This window comes from Dunckerocampus dactyliophorus, chromosome 3, assembly GCF_027744805.1.
Source record: "Dunckerocampus dactyliophorus isolate RoL2022-P2 chromosome 3, RoL_Ddac_1.1, whole genome shotgun sequence".
Taxonomy (NCBI): domain Eukaryota; kingdom Metazoa; phylum Chordata; class Actinopteri; order Syngnathiformes; family Syngnathidae; genus Dunckerocampus; species Dunckerocampus dactyliophorus.
Window position 1 is genome coordinate 950,174 of NC_072821.1, and position 21,148 is coordinate 971,321.

Here is a 21,148-nt window from a genome sequence, read left to right on the forward strand (position 1 = left end):
AAAGTGGTTTAAATTAAATTTAAATTAAAGAGCAAGGACCTCACCTGGTCTCACAACACCCAACAAATTATGAAGAAGTCCCAAAGGAGACTGTACTTCCTGAGAAGACTGAGGAAATCTGGCATGTCCACCACAATCCTGAGTTGCTTCTACAGATGCACTATGGAAAGTGTCCTTACCGCCTCCATCACTGTTTGGTACGGTAACTGTACAACACGTGATAGGAAGGCACTCCAGCGGGTGATCAAGACCTCACAGAACATTGTTGGGGCAGCCCTCCCCTCACTGCAAGACATTTATAAAACTAGAGTCCTACGAAGAACACACAACCTCATCAAGGACAGCACACATCCACAACACTCATTATTCACACTCCTACCGTCAGGCAGACGCTACAGGAGTTTGAAGTCCAGGACCACAAGGCTGGCAAACAGCTTTTACCCACAGGCCATCAGGCTTCTCAACGAAGCACTCACACACGCCACGCGCACACACTCATAGCAATTTATTTATTTATTTATTTATTCATATATCTGTATTAATGTCTCTTCAGTTGTTGCTGCTTAATTTATTGGTATTTATGTTTCTTATGTTCTTATTCTTTTTCTTGTGTTTTCTTTCTTTTCTTGGGAGAATGAACAGAATAAGAATTTCATTGCATAGCAGAACTGCCTGTTTTACGACGCATATGACAATAAAACTCTTGATCTTGATCACATTTTTCGCACAATTTTTTTTACAAAACTACTTTTATGGCCCGCAAGCGGTTTTATTTAACAGGCTCAGAGTACATGTGTGAACAGTCGTGATATGTCTGTCGCGAACGAATCGGTTGCAAGAGCCGGCTCTTTTAAATAAACGACAGGATCCGGTTCGCGTCGTCGGGAGCCGATTGTATTTTTTGTCGTCTTTTTTCTGGTAAAGGCGACTGTTACTGGTCAAGGTGTGTGGCGGCGTCTCTGTGGGGGGGGGTTGTTTAACACACGCCGTGCTGTTTTTAGAGCCGATGTGTTCGTGATAAATTTGCATGAAAGATTTGACCTATTTTTACCTTATTTGTCTATTGAGATGGGTGTTTGTTTTCGTATTTTATAATATATTATATAATATTTTTGTAGCTGTTCATTGAGGGTTTAAATTTCTATTTAAATAATAAACATTCGATATCATTTATTTTTTACATTAGTCGTTCATTTTACACAATGCTATGGACATTCGGTAATAAATGAATTTAAGACAACGAACCACTTGGGAGCCGAAATAGCCGGTTCCTTTTAGTGAGTCTAGCCAGAACAACCAGACATTTCTCTAAAAGAGCTGAAATTTCCATCACTATTCTATGCTGCTTTCTTCACTGTGGGATACATAGAATGCTTCTTCCCCCCTCATCTGGTACATCTTAAATGAAATTAAACACGTAGTATTGAATGTGCATTCCAAACAGAGCTTTCGATTTGACACAACAACTCAATTCGATTTTTATTTGGAAGAAAACGTCGTAAATTGTGTGAACACGGACAGAAGACAAAGGAACACTTCCGGTCTGCGTCCATTTCCGGGTTACAGCTATTCCTGGAAGACAAGCAATATTTACTTGACACGGATGTCAGCGAATATTTTGGATTCAAGTCATCCGGAGAGTTAAATCATCGAGGACCAACATGGCGACCACCATCAGCACCCAGCGGGGACAAGTAAGTTGAAATATGTAACCCGTTAGCCACTTTTTTAGCATTAAACATCCGCGATGCTAATCTTGAAATCGTTCAGGTTGCGACTACATCCTGGATTGAGTTCGGTTGTGGCTATCTTGCTAGTAACGCTTTATGATGTGACTGTAATGATGATGTAAATGTAATACGTGAAGGAATGCTATTTGTTTCCAATGAATACAGAGTTTGACGGAGATGTCACGAATGTGAATAAAAGCATTGATCAAGCGAAAGCCTCCCAAAAGATGAATATGGCGATGAACGGCAACTCATGTCGCAGACATTTTGGATAGGACAATCCGCCCATGTCTTGAATGACAGTGATGCTCACGTTGTTAGTAAAGGTGTGTTCCTGCAGGTGTACGTGGGCGAGCTTCCTCAGGACTTCCTGCGCATCACGCCCACGCAGCAGCAACAGCAAGTGCAGATGGACGCGCAGGCCGCCCGCCAGCTGCAGTACGGCGGCGCCATCGGCACCGTGGGACGCCTGAGCATCACCGTGGTGCAGGTACGGAAGATGGGCTGAAGCTAAACCTCAAACTTAACAGGAGCTTGCTTTAAATCATAGCACCAGACCAAATACATGGATCTGGATCTGCAAAGACTTCTATCGCCCGTGTGAAACCTGTTATAGTTTTTGACTCATCAACTAACTAGTGGTCAGAGAGCAATGTTCATGTTCATGTTCATGTTCATGGTCATCTCATCAGCTGGTGCTCAGCAGTTGTAGTCTCGAAGCTCCGCCGCCTCACATGCCCTTCGCTGTGATTGGTCAGTGCAAGTGAAGTCGGCGTCTTTGCTTTCAGGCCAAGTTGGCAAAGAATTACGGGATGACACGGATGGATCCATACTGTCGCATCCGCTTGGGCTACGCCGTGTACGAGACGCCTACGGCTCACAATGGCGCCAAGAACCCGCGCTGGAACAAAGTGATCCAGTGTACGGTGCCCCCTGGTGTCGACTCCTTCTACCTGGAGATCTTCGATGAGGTGGGCGGGGACGGGCGGCTCGCAAGGGGACCGGCAGGAAGCGCTGTGTTGACTTGTTGTGTTGTCATTGTGATGGACAGAGGGCGTTCTCCATGGACGACCGCATCGCGTGGACACACGTCACCATTCCCGAGGGCCTGAGGGAGGGCAGCGTGGTGGATGAGTGGTTCACACTCAGCGGCCGGCAGGGCGACGACAAGGAGGGCATGATCAACCTGGTCATGTCTTTCTCTGTCAGTACTCACACACGTGAAAACAAAATATCCATCACGCCACACGTTTCTATTAATTACACTTTGAATCTCTTGTGTGTGTTTTGTCTAGTCGTTCCCGGCAGGAGTGATCCCTCAGCCCGTGGTCCTGATGCCGTCTGTCTATCAGCAAGGAGTCGGCTACGTGCCCATCACAGGTGACACACTTGATCACATGACCACACGCTTCATGCTATCACTAGGGCTGGAAAAGTCCAGGGACTCCATGGAGTGAAATTGTCCTCGTGTCTCCAGGCATGCCTTCAGTCTACAATCAGGGCGTGTTGCCTGTGGCGGCGCCGGGGGCGGTGCAGGCCGGCGGCATCCCAGGTGCGTCGTACAGCGAGGAGGACCTCAAGGGTCTGCAGGACATGTTCCCAAACCTGGACCAGGAGGTGGTGCGCACGGTGCTGGAGGCTCAGCAGGGCAACAAGGACGCCGCCATCAACTCGCTGCTGCAGATGGCCGAGGAGCTCTAACAGCCCCGCAGGTCATCTCCACGCCCTCGCTTGCTCCCTGTCCCGTTATTTCCCTGCATCGTCGTCATAGACGTTTTTTTGTGCAGTGGTTTCCATGACGACGGCAACGTCCTGTCATGTAAGAAAGAAAAAAACAAGACTTGGTGGGAGGAGATGCACTGATGTGCAGCAAAGCCCCTCCTGTCACATGACCTGCTCCCAGCCAATCAGCTGCCAGGAGGAGCCACTCGCCATGTTAGCTTGTGCTAAAGTAGAAAGATGCTAATCATTGTTGACCAAAAGTGAGCTGTTTATATTTTCTTTTGATCACTTCGGGCCCGGCCACACCAAACATCTCCTTAGGGCCTCCTCCTGAAAGTGTCAGCTTTCTATGTACCTGTAAAAAATAAAGATATATATACATGAACAAGTCGACAACAATTCGTTGGATTGCAGTGAAACCTTCAATAATAACAACTACAACATAAGTGTGCCGAATATTTCGGAGGTACAAGTAAGGCTGGCATCCTTCAACATAGGCAAGAAGTTGCTACAGATGTTCTACCAGGCTGTGGTAGAAGATGGATGCAGTCGTGTGCCGGGGGAGCAGCCTGAAGAAGAAGGATGTCACACGCCTGGACAAACTGTTGAGGTAGGCGGTCTCTGTCATCGGCACAGAGCTGGACAGCCTGACATCTGTAAGCAGAGCGAAGGATGCTGAGGAGGCTCCTTTCCATCATGGGCTACCAGCATCATCTCCCGACAGAAGAGCAGTAGTGTCACTGGCAGATTACTATCACTGCTCCAACGATGGAATGAGCAGATCATTCCTGTGACCTTCGGCGTTTACTGGGACGGTTTGCAGCTGAGTGTGAAGCTTCAGCACCTCCAAAACCGAAGCCATGGTTCTCAGTCGGAAAAGGGTGGATTGCACCCTCCGGGTTGGGAATGAGGTCTTGCCCCAGGTGGAGGAGCTCAAGTATCTTGTGGTCTTGTTCACTAGTGACGGAAAGTTGGAGCGTGAAGTCGACAGGCAGATCGGTGTGGGCAGTAATGTACTTTACCGCTGTACCGGACCGTTGTGGGGAAGAGAGCTAAGCCAGAAGGCAAAGCTCTAAATTTAAAGGTCGGTCTATGTTCCCACCCTCACCTATGAGGGCTTGGTGTCCTCCCAGTGGAACTGTAGGAGGTGGTCAGAGACTAGGAAGTCTGGGCTTCCCTACTGAGACTGCTGCCCTGAGACCTGCACCCGAATAAGGCGAAGAGAATGGATACAGTATATGGATGGATGTTGTTTTTCAGTTGTGAATTCATAATAAAGTATGGTTTATTTTACGGTCGTGTTTTTGTTTTCAGTTGTTGTTTCGGTTTGGTGGTTGCCGCTATTATTCTGAAGTCCTGACGACGGAAGTAACGTAAATGACGCTTCCGAGCCAGGCCGACTTTTTGGTCAAGCTAATTGTTTGACGTGGAAATGTTTCTCGTGATAGTGCATGCACACAATTAAATGCGTTTACAAATACCAGTTGAGTTGTGTTAGGGTTTTTTTTTCTGATGTTGTACCGCTCAGCTGGGTGGAACTTTTAGTCTGAAGTCATGATGACGGAAGTGACGTAATTGACGCTTCCGAGCCAGGCTGACTTTTTATTAAAGCTGATTGTTTGACGTGGGAATGTTGCTCGCGATAGTGCTAGCACACATTTAGCGGTTACAAATACCAGTTGTGTGTCGGTGTTGCTCTTGGACTGGAAAGTGGCCCCAAAATGCACCTTTGACAGCTCGGCTTCTTCCCGTCGAGACGCTGATTGGTTCGTTAAATGTCCACTCGACGTCTGTCAAGTATGCCTTTTGTTCTCCGGCCAGTCAAATGTATCTCGTTTGTGTGCAAATGTTAAAGAAGTAACTTTGTAATGGAAGTGCAGTGGAAGTGAGCTCTTGAGTATGCTCCCGCTAGCATGGCTAGCTTGATGGCTAACCAATGTTAGCTTCAATCTGAGACACAGCACTACAATTTCGCCAATCAACGCGTCTCGCGTTGATTAAAGTGTCCTCGTTACGTCAAAGTAATTAAAGTCGTCTTCAGTCCTCGTCGGCCGTTCTTCCACCGTCCTTGTCAAACGTTTGCTTTGCATTGTTTCCTTGTTAGCAATTTCTCTTTAGCATTTCTTTTGTTCGCCGCTTCTTCACAAGATGACACTTTAATTACTCGCTTACATGTTCACTGCTTTGTTAACTCTGTTCACCCGCTGGAAGATGACATTTACTAACTTGGTAGCAACTTGTGCGATTGCCCACGACACGCGTTGTTGTGTTTACTGTTAGCAGCAGAGTTCTGGTCAGGAGATGCTGCTAACACGCTAACATGCTAACAGGACTTTTGTTTGTGTTGCAGGACATTCTAGTTAAGACTCCAGTCTTCGTCAAGGGGCTGCTCCGATATGACGAAGAGAAGTTTGTCTCTTCAGCTTGTTAAAAGGTAAACACAGAAATCTGAATGCAGACCCCCAGCTGGGCTAATCAACATTATTGATTAGCAAGTTCACCCTTTCGTCTGCTTGACAAGCTGTTTGCTTTTGCAGCAGAATGTTTCACCCCATCTTTCCCTGGTAGAGGTTAGGTAAAGATGAACATTCCCGTTCCGAAATGTGATGACAGGATGCTGAACCATCACTGCAGAAGGAACCCTGAGCTGCACGAGGAGCTGCAGATCCAGGCTGCGGTGGTGGCAGGCGATGTCTTCACCGTCAGGAGGATGCTGGAGCGAGGATACTCACCAAAGATCCGCGATGCCAACGGCTGGACTTTGCTGCACTTCTCTGCCGCCAAAGCAAAAGAGAGATGTGTGCGCGTCTTTCTGGAGCATGGAGGTCAGAGTTGTCTTGTTGTTGGTGCTGTCGTTGTCCTTTATACAAATATTTCTATTACTGTGTGCGGTAAAAGAAATCTCCATTCACACGGCTCCCAAAAGTTACTCAACTGAAAGAAAAGTTAGAAAAATGTAGAAAAAATACTAGCAGTTGACCAGAGTGAGTTTACAGTGCGCTTTTAAGGAACACTCCACATCAAGAACTGTGAAACATTTCAACATTTGACCAGAAATTAAACTGATAAAAAATAAAAGGTGACTTGAACATGGCCTCGGCCTGCTGAGTTTGCAATGACATGTAATGACAGCTAGGGGGCAGTGTTTGTCAGCACCCTCACCTGTCCCCTCTACTCCCTCACAGCCGACCCCACCGTGAAGGACTTCATCGGGGGCTTCACGGCGCTGCACTACGCCGCCATGCACGGCCGCGCGCGCATCGCCCGCCTCATGCTGGAGTCCGACTTCTGCAGCGACATCATCAACGCCAAGAGCAACGACGGCTGGACGCCGCTGCACGTGGCGGCCCACTACGGCCGAGACTCGTTTGTGCGGCTCCTGCTGGAGTTCAGGGCCGAGGTGGACCCGCTGAGCGACAAGGGGACCACGCCGCTGCAGCTGGCCATCATCCGCGAGCGCTCCAGCTGCGTGCGCATCCTCCTGGACCACAGCGCCAACATTGACATTCAAAAGGGCTTCCTGCTGCGCTACGCCGTCATCAAGGGCAACCACTCCTACTGCCGTATGTTCCTGCAGCGGGGGGCCGACACCAACCTGGGACGTCTGGAGGACGGCCAGACCCCCCTGCACCTGTCGGCGCTCCGTGACGACGTCCTGTGTGCGCAGATGCTCTACACCTACGGCGCCGACACAAACACCAGGAACTACGAGGGACAGACGCCTGCCGCCGTCTCTGTCAGCTTGTCCCGACACAGCCGCCCGTGTCTGGACTTCCTGCAGGACGTCACCAGTGAGTACGCACACGCACACGCGCACACACACGGTCACGCAGCGGCCACAACCATTTCCTACACAGACTGAACATATTGTGTAATGGTATCACATGATGTCGTGTCCAAAAGTCATGACGTCGTGATGACTCGTAGTCTTTGTGTGACCTGTGGTCATGTGATGTAGAAGGAACAAAGGCGGTATTCCAGCTTTGATATCAAATATCTGTTCCCACCGCACATCTTGCGGCATCATGTCACATGACACGTCTGCTTCGTCTAACTTAGCTTTTTTTCGTAACTTGTTGAGTACTTGGGGTTTTGACAAAGCTGCAAAGTGCCTCCCCAGCTTCATGGGTGCCGTCGTTTGGTCGTGTTGATCCTGTACAATGGGGCGGCAGTGGCTCAGGCGGTACAGCAGCTAGGCGAGAAACCGGAAGATAGGCGTTTCGATCCTCACGCCCTCACTGTTGCCGCTTCACCCGCCTTGCCTCCAGCGCTGCCCACACTGGCGTATGAATGAATGAATGTTTGGTGGTGGTCGGAGAGGCCGTAGACTACACAGGGCAGCTGTGCCTACAGATGTACATCACCACCACCAGCGTGTGACCGAGGAGTGAATGAATAATGGCTTCACTTCATTGTGAAGCGCTTTGGGTGCCTTGAAAAACGCAATTTTATTATTACGTCGTCTGAAGACCCTCGGTTACACAAATTGACAATCTAAAGGCCGAATTTGACAATAATCCCAGGCCGCAGACATGCTGAGCGAGCAACGTGTTGCTCTGATATCATTATCGGCATTAAAAACTGATATCGATATGAATGCATTGTGTTTTCCAATAAAAAGACGATGTAATCAGGACGTGTGTTCTTTGAAAAGTTGTTGCTGTACATTTACGGTAACAAAAATGAAATGCAAAAATCCATATTGTACTTTGCTTGGGCGAGCAGTCCTGCACAAAAAACACACAGTTCATGTCGTGCACGTAGTACACGGTCAGAAAACCGCCTGCACAAAAGCCAATTTTGCTGTAAAGCGCCTCACCACGCACGTTATGCACTTCTCAGACAGGCATTGTTTTCTCATGTTTCTCTCTTGTTGAAGGACTCTCAAAAGTTCAAACCTTTGTTTGAATTTTAATGATCAACCTATGAGGTTGGACACGAGAGATTAAGTGACTTGTGCGTATTTGACTCGTCCGACCGTGCCTCTCCATCCTGGCGCTGCTCAGTTGTAGCGTTTTTGTCCTTGATAAAACATTTTCCTCCTCCTCCATCCTACTTGAATTTATTCTGTTAAGGAGCCCTAAAGCCAGTTAGCTGCTGCTTCTTCTGTTTATTGGCGGTTAGCAAACAGCTCACACGGTTAGCTAGTTTGTTAGCGACCATTGATCGTTGAAACGACACGAAGGAGATTGACAATGGTCTACAGCCAATCAGGACACAGAACACAATGGGCGGATTCTCCCGGAGCCAATAAGGACGGTTGTGGCTCAATATCGAGCCGGCTATTGTCTCCTGGGGGTTCCTAATATGCTGGTACAGGCACGTAAGCACATACTGAGAGGTGGCGGGACGACATATTTACTCCAGCCACACGTCTTCAACTCTCACACCCTCAACACCCTCTACTGGTAGCAGTAGCAAATGCAATAATAGACACATGCAACAGAGCACCCATAGATGGCTCTAATGGATGCAAAACACGATGCACGTTCATACGCTGTTTAAAAAAAAAAATGCAAAATTGCACTTTAAAAAATCAGCGAAAGGTAAATGGCGATGTAGCGAGGGAACACTGAACATCTCTTCCCACAGTAAACAAAATGTACATTGTAGTAGTAAATTATCCATAGTATGCAAATAATAAACTTACTAATCATTGGAAACAAACATGCCGCAGGGTAACTGAATCAAAATACATGGGAAAGACTATATGGCGCCTACCCTACAGTCTTAATGGACCTGCAGTGTAGTACCTAGTTGTAATTCACCATTTAAAAGGCGCCCCCTACAGGACATAAGTGGAATAGCATGCCAACATGTCTGCTAGGTGGCATTTGTTTTCGTTTCAACTGTGAAGCCGTAGCAACAGAAGCATTGCGCACGTTGCCAAGTCTTCGGTTCCCGTGGTTGAATGTCGCCAAATGCTGTGGTTTGTGTCGTTCAGGGCGGCCCAGGAGCCTGCAGGACTTGTGTCGCATCAAAATCCGCCAGTGCATCGGCCTGCAGAGCCTCAGCCTGCTGGAGGAGCTGCCCATCGCCAAGGTCATGAAGGACTATCTCAAACACAAGTTCTAGCGCACCGCGCACGCCCCCGCCCCCAGACGCCGCACACGCAAGGAGGAAGTAGAAGAGGGCGAGGAGGAAGGGGTAGGACCTGCACAACAACTGTGCTCGTGGTCTCTGCTGAAGGTTAGTTGGTTCTGTGCGTTCCCGCTTTGCTCTCCATGTCAGAACCTTTTGCTGGCTCAGCTGCCTGCCTGCCTGCTTGCGGGTGGGTGGGTGGGGGCGGAGCCTCAAGCCATCTTCCCTCTTCCTGACTGCCAAGGCGACGAGTTATGATGTGCTGCAGCCTTGACGCGGCAGTCTGCCACATGGCCGTGCACGTGGCGAGCGCACGTCTCCTGGGTGACGCGGACGTCTGCGTGTAAATATGTCTGATGATATTTTTGTACAATTTATTTAAACTTTCTGCGTGTGTGTGTGTGTGTGTTTTATGTGTGTGCGCACGTGCGCGCTCACTCACCATTCCTCCTGATAAAACTGTGAATTTCACAATAAAATGTCACAGGAAGTAACTTGTTGTGTTAGCACGCACGCACACAGACTTCCTGTCTTACACTTTGCGCTTCCAGCATCCCAGAATATGCACCTCTCTGTCACCACGGCAATGTGTGCGCGTGTGTGTGGCGCCCCCTGCAGGATTGTTTTGTTTGCCAAGGTGCTCCGTCCGGTCTGCGTCTAACACGGGGGTGTCCCAAGCGCAGCCCGGGGGCCATGTTGCCATGGAGCTTGTGTTTTACTGGCCCTTGCCGTGTTGTAAACATCAAATGACTTCACTATTAAAGAATATCTTATTTAAAGAGGACGTGAATAAGGACTTCTTTGTCACCTCTAATATAAAAGCCAAGATGTGGATGTGTTGTTGAGCATATGTTCACCTGCGTCGGATTGCTTTTAGCATCAAATGTACGAAATCAGGGCCCTCGGTGGGCGAAGTTTGGACACCCCTGTTCTAACAACCAGCAGTCCTCTCGCATACGCCACACTGCTGCCACAAGGGGGCGCTCGTACGCTCATTTTGATGGAAGTTGTTCCATCTCGCCAAAGTTTGTCCTTCCACGTGCGCTGGTGTGCACATGAATGCGTTGTCGCGCGGTCGACTTTTGTTTTGTTTTTTACATTATTTTTTAGTCATTTTAATGTTTTGAAAAGAGCGAGCAACTTTTTGAATGTACACAACGCATGTGTCAAAGTTACCAGCGTGTGAGCTTGGGAGAAGGCCCGCCCACTCAGTTCTACACGTGCGTCACAAGGCTTTCTTTTAGTTTTTTTTTTGTTTTTTTTACTTTCTGAAAGAAAACAATGTCTTTCCTTTGTTGTCCATTACCACTTCCAGTCTCCTTTGGAAAGTAACTTAAATAACCGTGCGTGCGTGTGTGTGCGTGTGTGTGTGTGTGTGTTTGAACAAAAGCTGAGAGGATGGCAGCCAGTCAAGACTCAGATCATCTTACAGCAAGTTCTTATTTTTTGGGGGGGTTTTGAAAGAGGGTGTTTTTCTCCTTAGCATCGTAGGTCCTACTGAGCTCTACAGTTGCTTCACTCTTATCACGGTTTTTCTAGAATATATTCATTCATAACTCAGGCTGTATACAGCCTATTAGTAAAAAAATATGCATATTTCACTGGATTTTGTGTATTGTTTTTGTCTAAATTAAGCATTTTCTAGCATAAAAATGGCTAAATGAAGTAAAATACAAATATAAGGCATTCCAAGACGTCATGGTGCGCAGCAGGATTGCTAGTTGTCACTAACGTTTGGTGCGACCCACAAGCACCGGACTTGTTGGCCGGAACAACAGCTGTTTATTTTGGGTTGAAACGATCTCACCACAGGCGCAATAATCCCTACTATTGCGGCCGTAAACCCACACCAAGCTAAAGCTCCACTCCGAACCCATGTCCACGCGACTGGAACACATTTACAGCAAAATACACAAATACAAGCCTTAATTTGTCTTAGCTTATTTTCTGTTTTTTTATATATATATTTATGCTGTATATGACTATACATTGGGTAATGGGAGTGTAAAGGTGACTATAGGGGTGTTATTTCATGACCAGAGGGCTCTAATAATGTTACAAACTGTATTTAGAAGGTTGTAAACAGGTTTTCTATGCCACAACTGAGAGAATGTTGTTTATAAACGAGAAGTCCTACTTTGTGGAAATTGGCTTATTTCGGCTGAGTCTGGAGCCAATTAGCCGCCATAAAGGAGGGATTACACGACTCTATGCATTGCTTTTCCATGGCTTCTAGGAGGTTCCAAGCGTGCTGAGCAGGCCATCATTGGTCAAGCATATCGGTCATTTTAACGTCCAGACTGCCAGCAAGAAACATACTAACATCAACTCAGCCTCTGCAGCATTGTTGTCCACAGTGTCCTCTTTGCTGCAGCTGCCCTCAGTCTCCTCTCCGATAACGTGTCTCCTCGGCACGTTACGAGCCGCCTCCTCTGTTGTCGTTGCTTGGACTGCGGAGCTGCTGGGAAAGTGCTGAGAAGACTGCGGTTGGTCCGTCTCCCTCAGATGGCCTCAAGGATGGGCCGCTTCAGGAGACCAGCATGGTGGATCACCTACAAACAAGCAGAAGTTGTCAGTCAGCAGATGCCAGCCATCCTCCATACTGTGTGTGTGTGTGTGTGTGTGTGTGTGTGTGTGTGTGTGTGTGTGTGTGTGTGTGTAAGTAAAACAATAGCCGGCATTGATCCATTCAAGTGGTTCCGCGGCAACAGTTGTGAGTCCCCTCTGAAGGGTCTCACTTTAAGCAGAGTGCTGCTCAGTCCATTAAAGCATCACCTTACACAGAACCAGACTGGGTCTTGGTCCTGGGGGTAGCCTAAGTGGACTGAGGCGTCTCATCCACCTTAGAAGGTCGGTGAAGGCTGGCTAGAACCTCACAGGTCCAGCTTTGAGTGTACGGTTGGCACAGTCATGACTGCAGGCCCACAGTCAGTACCACCAGAACCTTCACATCAGCAGGCAGAAAGATGCCAGCTTTGTGCTCACACGTCAGAAGCATGAAGAAGTATCAATGAGTCGCTAGTTCCACGCTAAGTTGAACAAAGTCGTCTTTGACTTTGATATTCTACCTAGCAACAAGCAGAGCAGGGGCGGCGGCTGAAAAGACTCTTTGTTTGGGTCTGAACACCTGGACGGGTTCATCTCTGCAGCTCCCTCCCTCCCTCCTCCGCCTGCAAGGCTCTATCAGACTTTCTTTGTCTTTGGCTCTCACGTGTCTCCGCCTGCTAACATTTGCCGTGATGCTTGGGAAAGTTGTGGTCCGGTCCGGTGGCTTCAAGCTGGTACTTGACTTTGTAATCCTTCAAGCGCTGCTGTCTGCTTTGATCAGTTATATTATTCCTGCTTCATGAGGAAGTGTTGCCGAGGTGATGCTAATTAGTCCATTTGGGGACAAAAGCGGTGACGGACATGTCACGTGATCAAAGTGGCGCTTGGCCACGCTTCCTCTCGTTAAAGTGCAACGGTCAAGAGGTCAGCTGAGGGGTCATGGAGGTGCTTCGTAAGGTGCCTTCTGCATGGGCGGCGCTTGGGAGCTGAGGAGGGCGGAGCCCGGCTGCCTCCTAAAAACAACCGAGGCGGCGCAGGAGGAGCTCACATGAACGGGCGACCCACCAGGAATGTCTCACAACGGAACCACAGAGAACGGAGCGGCCCTCCCCCGGCCTGTCCCGGTACAAGAGGTCAGGTACACCAAGGTAAGCGTGAAGGATCAAGTGTCAGGGGGGTAGGAATGGAATGAAAGGAGGCCATGGCATCTCTGAAGTTTGTTCTATTTCAGCTCTTCATCAACAACGAGTGGCGAGCATCCAGTGCAGGAAGGACCTTTGCCACGTTTAACCCCGCCACGGGGGTCAAGATCTGTGACGTGCACGAGGCCGACCATGTAAGATGTTTTGGTTTTCTCCAAGCACTCCTGCAGGCCGGCTAATTTATTGTTCTAGCGTATTTCAGGGTGGCCAAACTCTTCCCACCAACCACTCAATACTGAAAAAGGATGCGGGGGCCACTTACACATTTTTAAATATTTTTTTTACATTAAAAACTTTTTTTTTTTTACATTTTTGCAAAGGCTAAAAACATTCTAAAGACATGTTTGTGTTATTTTTTTTCTCATTTTTTCTCGTTACATATTTCACATTTTTGCCGTTTGTTTTTGTTTACAGTCGTCTTCTGCCACTCAAAATGGATTCAAAACATGAATTATTGCTGCTTGGTGCTTGACTGTGACCTACTAGTGAACAAATGCGTATATACAAGCAAATTGTACACATTTCTGGCCTAAATGAAGCATTAATAATGGCTGAATGAACTAATACAAAACATCCAGAAGACTCCTTCAAAGATGCGATGCTATGTAGTATTCTATACTGATCACTAGGTGTCAGTAATGTTGGAGCAATAGCCGCTGCATGAGGCACTGTAGCATGCGAAGTAGCCAACTTAATTGTAATGATTCTATGTTTTAAGGCTGTAACCCTCCCCCCCCACCATACACTTTTCTCAGACAGGCGTTAACATTTTTCTCACATTTGAAAAAGGTGGGACGCGGGTGACTCGCGCGTGTTTCACTCCTCTGGCCGCCGCACCCATGGCGCCGTTCGTCTGTGACGTTTCTGTGTCCTTGTCGAAGTGTGTCGCTCCTGTCGTCGTGTTTTGCACCCCCTCGTCGTCCTCCGTGAGCGGAGGATTTGTTCCGTGGAGGCGCCCTGCAGGCTGGCTTCCTCGCCATTTCGTTGCGGAGTGTTTCGTGGGCGATGTCGGGGGGAGGGCTTACGGCCGTGCAGTGGTCGCGCGGTCAGCTTCTTCTGTTTCTTGGTTTGTTTACAGCAGGGTGTCCAAACTATTTCCACTAAGGGCCGCATACGAAAAAATCAAAAGATGCGGGGGCGCTTTTACATTTTTTAAAAATTTTTAACCAATCCAAACTGTGTGTGTGTGTGTGTGTGTGTGTGTGTGTGTGTGATTTCAAGTATTTATTTGTTTATTTTTACATAATTTGGGCTTCCAGCTCATTAAACCCACGAAAACAGGAATTTAAAAAATTAGAATACTGTGAAGAAATCAGCCCAAATTTTGCAGGGCATGAATGTTTTAAAGTGAGTGTCACACACTAATCATCTACTAAACTCAAATCACCTGCACAGGCTTCCCCAGGTGTCATTAAATTGCTTCAGTTTGGTTCAATTGTCTCAGTTGGGTTCAATATGGGGAAGACTGCAGACATGACAACTGGCCAGAAGACCATCATTGATACCCTCCATAGGATGGGTAAGCCACAAAAGTTCCTAGCTAAGGAGGCTGGTTGTTCACAGAGTGCTGTGTCCAAGCATATCAGTGGAAAGTCTAGAGGAAGGGCAAAATGTGGCAGGAGAAGATGCACCAGCAAAAGAGATGACCTTGGGCTTCAGCGGATTATCAAACAGGGAAGATTCAAGAATCTGGCAGAGATCCAGAAAGAGTGGAATGAGGCGGGAGTCACAGCTTCAAAAACCACCACATTCAGACGCATCCGGGAGATGGGCTACAACTGTCGGGTTCCTCGGGTCAAGCCACTTCTGAACCTGAGCCAACGTAGGAAGCGTCTCCACTGGGCCAAGGAGAAGAACTGGACTGTTGGCCAGTGGTCCAAGGTCCTCTTTTCCGATGAAAGTAAAGGGTGCCTTTCGTTTGGGAATCAAGGTCCAAGGGTTTGGAGGAAGACGGGTGAGGAACAGAACCCAAGCTGCCTGAGGTCCAGTGTGAAATATCCACAGTCCGTCATGATTTGGGGTGCAATGTCCGGTGCAGGTGTTGGTAAACTCTGCTTTCTTAAATCCAAGGTCACCGCAACAGTCTACCAGAATGTTTTAGAGGACTTCATGATTCCTTCTGCTGAGGATCTGTATGGAGATGCAGATTTCATCTTCCAGCAGGACCTGGCCCCTGCCCATACCGCCAGAAGCACCAAAACCTGTTTTGATGCCCATGCCATCACAGTGCTTGACTGGCCAGCCAACTCAGCGGACCTAAACCCCATTGAGAATCTATGGGGTATTCTCAAGAGGAACATGAGGGGCACCAGACCCAACAACAAAGAAGAGCTGACAGCAAGCATCAAGGAAATCTGGGCTTCCATAACTCCCAGGCAATGCCACAGGCTGATTGCTTCAATGCCACGTGGCATCGAGGCAGTGATTAAGGCAAAGGGATTCCCAACCAAGTATTGAAGATTGACATATCGTTTTGAAAGTACCATATTTTGATTGATTTGATGTGATCCTAATTTCTTTTTTTTTTCCTGCAAAAACTGAGAAGTAAATGGTGATTTCTTCACAGTATTCTAATTTTTTGAATTCCTGTTTTTGTGGGTTTTAATGAGCTGGAAGCCCAAATTACGTAAAAATAAACAAATAAATACTTGAAATCGTTTAAATTGTGGGCCCTGAATCTATAATCTATGAAAGTTTAACTTTTTGAATGGAATTATGGAAATTAAACAACTTTTCCATGACATTCTAATTTTTTGGAAAGGGTCTGTATATATATACTGTATATATACATGACTTATTCCCATTATATTTGACTTCATTATCATAAAATGCTAGCATTTACATAACCTAATTTTCCTAAAATGTCTAATTCTTGTTTTTTTTTCTTGTATTACAACTTGTATTACAACTTTTTTTTAAATTACTGCTTTTTTTCCTCATTATTGCTGCTGTTTTTTTAAATGTTATTGTTTTATCGAATTTTTAGAATGTGCCGAGGGCCAATAAAAAAGCAATCGCTAGCCGTAAATGGCTCCGAGGCCGCACTTTGGACACCCCTGGTTTACAGTATTGGCGGTTAGCAAGTAGCTGACATGGTTAGCTAGTATGCTGGCCATGACCACAACAAGAGACGGCACGGAGGAGATTGATGGACAACCGTGTACAGCCCATCAGGACGCAGAAGACGACACCACTCTTAAAGGGCCAGGCTGGGCCTTTAACGGCATTAAGGGACCAGGCTGGGCCTTTAACAGCGTTCCTACGCTTTAAAAAAGCACTAAAAAAAACAAACTCCATGGAAGGTGAACCGCGATGGAGCGAAGGAACACTCTTTGTATTGACATTCTGAAGTGACACCGTTGGTGTCCCGATTGTCGCGCACAGGAAGACGTCAACAAGGCGGTGGCGGCGGCGAAGGCGGCGCAGCGGAGGAGTTCGGCCTGGCGCAGGATGGACGCATCCAGCAGGGGGCGCCTGCTACACAAGCTGGCTGATTTGATGGAGCGAGATCGACTTCTACTGGCGGTCCGTCTCAACTCCCTCACGCTCTGAACCGTAAGCATTATTCCATGACGCGTCCATGTGTCCAGACTTTGGAGACGATGGACACGGGGAAACCCTTCCTGCAGGCCTTCCTGGTGGACCTGGACGGGAGCATCAGAACACTCCGATACTTTGCCGGCTGGGCCGACAAGATCCACGGAAAGAGTCTTCCGGTTGGTGAGTGTCCTTTTCCATTTGTACGTTTACCTTTGATGATCATGGCCATGAGGCGTGGACAAGTAGACCACCCCAACGTATCAAACTGGACGTGACGTGTGTGTGTAGCAGCTCTACCTAGTGAACAGCTTAGTAACATTTATGATAGCAAACTAGTTAGTTAGTTAGTGCCTCCAGCATGGAGGTTTGCACTGCCCCGGCCTCCCACCAAACCTTTCCCTCTTCTTTAGACGTCGAGGGATGCTGGGAGACCACACAAAAGACCAGCAAAAGTCACTCATGTGCGGAAACTAACGATTCCCCCCCCTCCCATCGTTTCAACAGCACTGATTAATCATGCGTGCAACTGTTCACAAGTGGCCCCCTAGTGGCCATTTGATAGAAGGATCGCAGCACAAAGTGAGTTTCTTCACTTTTTCTCTCCAAAAACGGGCGGGGTGGGGCGGTGGCGCCACGTCTCCTCTTTCTCGTTGACATCAGCTGGCGTGACTCTCTAGTCCTACCCCAGAGAAGGCGTCGAGTGTCGCCGGGGGCGGGCCGGCCTCTGTCAGATGGGAAACTGGAGAAGGTCAAGGCGTGGTCCGGGATCTGTCACGTGACGGAGGTGGGACATGGGCGGTCAATGAGACTGTCCTAGTGTGGCTGACGGCACCCTCTTGTGTGATAGCGCCACCCGCTGCTCGTTCCATCCCCCCACGGGGCCATGTGACGGCCTGTCGATCAAACAGGCAATCTCAACAGAAGTTGCGACATTTCCCGAGGGCAGCGAAGGTCTCATCAGAAGATGTTGTGTCTGTCTTGTTACAGACGACACCGTCGTGTGTTTGACGCAACACGAGCCCGTCGGCGTGTGTGGCGCCATCATCCCAGTGAGTCCGCTTGCTTTCACTTTCACTTTCGCTTTCACTTTCACTTTCACTTTGTCTTGTAGTGTGTTGACTACTCCGTGTGGCTTTTGTCCGACTCGCAGTGGAACTTTCCTCTGCTCATGCTGACGTGGAAAATGGCACCGGCGCTGAGCTGCGGAAACACGCTGGTCATCAAACCAGCCGAGCAGACGCCGCTAAGCGCCCTGCATGTTGGCTCCCTCATCAAAGAGGTCAGAGGTCACCGGAGCCTTGTTGGCAGCAAGATGAGAACGCGGTGCCCCCTGGTGGTCTTTGTGATCATGTTTTCGTTGTTCTTGGCAGGCCAACTTCCCACCAGGCGTGGTCAACATCCTGCCAGGACTGGGACCCACAGCCGGCGCTGCCATCGCCAGTCACATGGACATCGACAAAGTGGCCTTCACGGGGTCCACAGAGGTCAGGGTCCTGACTTGAGGCTCTTTCGAACTACTTTTTAGTTGCATAAAAGATGGTTTTAGTTGAGACTCATTCACACCTGCTTCAAAGATTGTTTATTACCAGTGATGCTTGGAGGCCACGCTGCTCACCCGACACAAAGAGAAAGCGTTTTATCCTAAAAGTTAATCATCAGGTTAGAGATGTGGGGGTAATAATGGACTCAGACCTGAACGTTGACAGCCACATTGAATAACAACATCATCAGCTTTTTAGTTAAAAGCTAAAAAACGTTGCCACAATCAAGGGAATCGTGTCTGAGCAGATTCAGATGGTGAGGCTGCATTTCACTTTTCTTCCAGAAGATGTGCGGCAATCCTCAACTTTGGCAAAGTTCAAATTCAGGCTGAAAGGGCTTCTTTTCAAGTGTGCGTTTTATGGAATGATTTATGGAATTTGATGTAACTCGCCTTGCCTTATATCGTGCAGGTTGGTCAGCTGATTAAAGAGGCGGCGGCCAGAAGTAACCTGAAGCGCGTGACGCTGGAACTGGGCGGGAAGAACCCCTGCATCGTATTTGCGGACTGCGACTGTACGTCGAGAGGCTTCCTAATATGTCGGCTGTCTGTTCTCTGATGTGTTTTGGCCTTTTTGGCAACCTGACATTCTTAACTGTTGCAGACTTTGAGCGTCTCTCCTTTGGGATAATTTGTCTTAAAAGCAAAAGGGAGTTAACATGGTGGTGCTGGCTGATGGCATGGATGGCTTCTTTGTGCGCGTGCAGTGCAGCTGGCGGTGGAGGAGAGTCAGAAAGGAGCGTTCTACAATCAAGGCCAGTGCTGCACGGCGGCGTCACGCATCTTTGTGGAGGAGAGCATCTACGAGGAGTTTGTGCGTCGCAGCGTAGAAAACGTTAAGAAGATCGTGGTGGGGGACCCTCTGGATCCGTCCACCTCACATGGACCTCAGGTGAGTGAAGAGGTGACGGACATGTTGTTACGTAAAGGCGAACATCGCCTAACGACATCACCGGGGCGGGCGGTCAGATCGACAGGAAGCAGTTCGACAAGATCATGGATCTGATCGAGAGCGGCAAGGAGGAGGGGGCGCGTCTGGAGTGCGGAGGAGGAGCGGCGATGGGTGAGGACGGGCTCTTCATCGCCCCCACCATCTTCTCGGGGGTGAAAGATCACATGCGCATCGCCACACAGGAGGTCAGCAGTCACCATGTCGTGGTTAGTGTGACACCTGGTGGTCATGTTGAAGAATTACACTCCCTCGCAGATCTTTGGTCCGGTCCAGTGCATACTGAGCTTCAAGAGCCAGCAGGAGGCGATAGAGAGAGCTAACGCTTCACAGTACGGCCTGGTGGCGGCGCTATTCACCACCAGTGTGGACCGAGCTCTGTCTGTGTCATCCGCCCTGGAATGCGGCACTGTCTGGTGAGAGCAGCTAACACAAGATGCTAACAGTCTCATGCAGGTCAATATATGCTGAGCTAGCTGAACAGAGCACCCACGTCTCAGCTTTGTGCTAGCTAACAGTCATTCAGTGAAACGTACATCTCATCAATAATACATTTAATTTTTACAATATGACAATGGCTACTAAAAAAAAAAATGGCCGTGGGCCACACTATGGACACCACATGACCTGAATGAATGAATGAATGAATATGTATACAGTGTTCCCTTGTTTATTGCGGGGGATAGGTTCCTAAAATAAATGAAATCCATGAAGTAGCCAACTTTGTTTGCAATGATTCTATGTTTTAAGGCTGTAACCCCCCCTCACCCCCCATACACTTTATACACTTATCTCAGACAGGCATGAACATTTTCTCATATTTCTCTCTTGTTTAAACAATCTCAAAGTTCACATTTCATTTGAATTTGAATGATCAACCTATGAGTTTGGACACCAGAAATGAAGTGACTCACACGTATTTCACTCCTGACCATGCGCTGTAGCGGTTTTGGATCCTTGTTCAAACATTATTGCACTTGCCATCGTATTTTCCTCCTCCTTGAACCAAAGATTCAGTTAGCTTCTTCTTCTGTTGTTTATCGGTGGCTAGCAAGCAGCTCACACAGTTTGCTAGTTTGCTAGCGACCATTGACCACAACAGGAAACGTCACAAAGGAGATTGACAATGGTCTACAGCCAATCAATAAGGACGCTTAACAGGATTCTCCCTCAGCCAATAAGGACTTTTGTGGCTCTATATTTAGCTAGCTATTGTCTACTGTAGGTTGCTAATATGCTCCTACAGGCACATAAACACATACTGAGACAAGTGGAGCTGCACACGTCTTCAACACGAGTATACAACCCCCTCTACTGGTAGCAGTAGGAAATACAATAACGCACACATACAACAGAGCACCCATAGATAGATGGCTCTACTACTACACAGGACGCAGAACGCAACGTGAGTTCATACGCTGTTAAAGAAAATATGCACAATTGCACTTAAGGAGGGAGGAAACACTGTCCTGTTAGGCATAACGTGACAAAGACGTGTGATGTAGGTGTGCACGTGCATGCTCACGGAGTACGTAAAAAACACTGTGTGTGTTTGTTTGTGTGAAGGGTGAACTGTTACAACGCTCTTCATGTCCAAACGCCCTTTGGAGGCTTCAAGATGTCAGGAAATGGACGAGAGCTGTAAGTCCACTTCCTCTGTCCTCTACCTCAGTGTGTCCTAACTTGTCCCACCTGGGTCACCTGTGTGTGTGTGTGTGTGTGTGTGTGTGTGTGGACAGGGGAGAGTACGCTCTCGCTGAGTATTCAGAAGTGAAGGCCATCACCATCAAACTCAATGAAACTCTGTGACAACAAGTCAAGCTCCACAACAGGCCAC

At 48.1% G+C, this 21,148-nt stretch overlaps 4 protein-coding genes across 10 annotated transcripts; all 4 read left to right on the forward strand.

Annotated features, from left to right (window-relative positions):
* Nucleotides 1-1,526: 1,526 nt before the first annotated feature.
* tollip (toll interacting protein) lies at nucleotides 1,527-3,840 on the forward strand. The gene is made up of 6 exons (XM_054770787.1): nucleotides 1,527-1,694; nucleotides 2,071-2,220; nucleotides 2,519-2,701; nucleotides 2,782-2,934; nucleotides 3,026-3,110; nucleotides 3,208-3,840. Exons 1-6 carry the CDS (start codon nucleotides 1,662-1,664, stop codon nucleotides 3,429-3,431), a joined length of 828 nt encoding a protein of 275 aa, XP_054626762.1. The 5' UTR covers nucleotides 1,527-1,661; the 3' UTR covers nucleotides 3,432-3,840.
* Nucleotides 3,841-5,032: 1,192 nt separating this feature from the next.
* On the forward strand, nucleotides 5,033-10,408 carry asb7 (ankyrin repeat and SOCS box containing 7). 7 transcript variants are annotated; one of them, XM_054769592.1, is made up of 5 exons: nucleotides 5,033-5,249; nucleotides 5,803-5,886; nucleotides 6,066-6,277; nucleotides 6,638-7,243; nucleotides 9,397-10,408. In XM_054769592.1, exons 2-5 carry the CDS (start codon nucleotides 5,849-5,851, stop codon nucleotides 9,525-9,527), a joined length of 987 nt encoding a protein of 328 aa, XP_054625567.1. In that variant the 5' UTR covers nucleotides 5,033-5,249; nucleotides 5,803-5,848; the 3' UTR covers nucleotides 9,528-10,408. The 7 variants fall into 7 exon arrangements, with proteins under 7 accessions (XP_054625567.1, XP_054625572.1, XP_054625570.1 ...); XM_054769597.1 differs by having other exon boundaries at nucleotides 6,087-6,277; XM_054769595.1 differs by having other exon boundaries at nucleotides 5,033-5,218; nucleotides 6,021-6,277.
* Nucleotides 10,409-12,233: 1,825 nt separating this feature from the next.
* On the forward strand, nucleotides 12,234-19,171 carry LOC129177992 (aldehyde dehydrogenase family 1 member A3-like). Its single transcript, XM_054769598.1, has 8 exons — nucleotides 12,234-13,228; nucleotides 13,312-13,416; nucleotides 16,667-16,807; nucleotides 16,873-17,002; nucleotides 17,810-17,871; nucleotides 17,973-18,101; nucleotides 18,193-18,306; nucleotides 18,775-19,171. Exons 1-8 carry the CDS (start codon nucleotides 13,151-13,153, stop codon nucleotides 18,919-18,921), a joined length of 906 nt encoding a protein of 301 aa, XP_054625573.1. The 5' UTR covers nucleotides 12,234-13,150; the 3' UTR covers nucleotides 18,922-19,171.
* Nucleotides 19,022-21,120, forward strand: LOC129178477 (aldehyde dehydrogenase family 1 member A3-like). The gene is made up of 6 exons (XM_054770752.1): nucleotides 19,022-19,027; nucleotides 19,075-19,254; nucleotides 19,332-19,499; nucleotides 19,552-19,727; nucleotides 20,878-20,952; nucleotides 21,051-21,120. Exons 1-6 carry the CDS (start codon nucleotides 19,022-19,024, stop codon nucleotides 21,118-21,120), a joined length of 675 nt encoding a protein of 224 aa, XP_054626727.1.
* The last annotated feature ends 28 nt before the right edge of the window (nucleotides 21,121-21,148 follow it).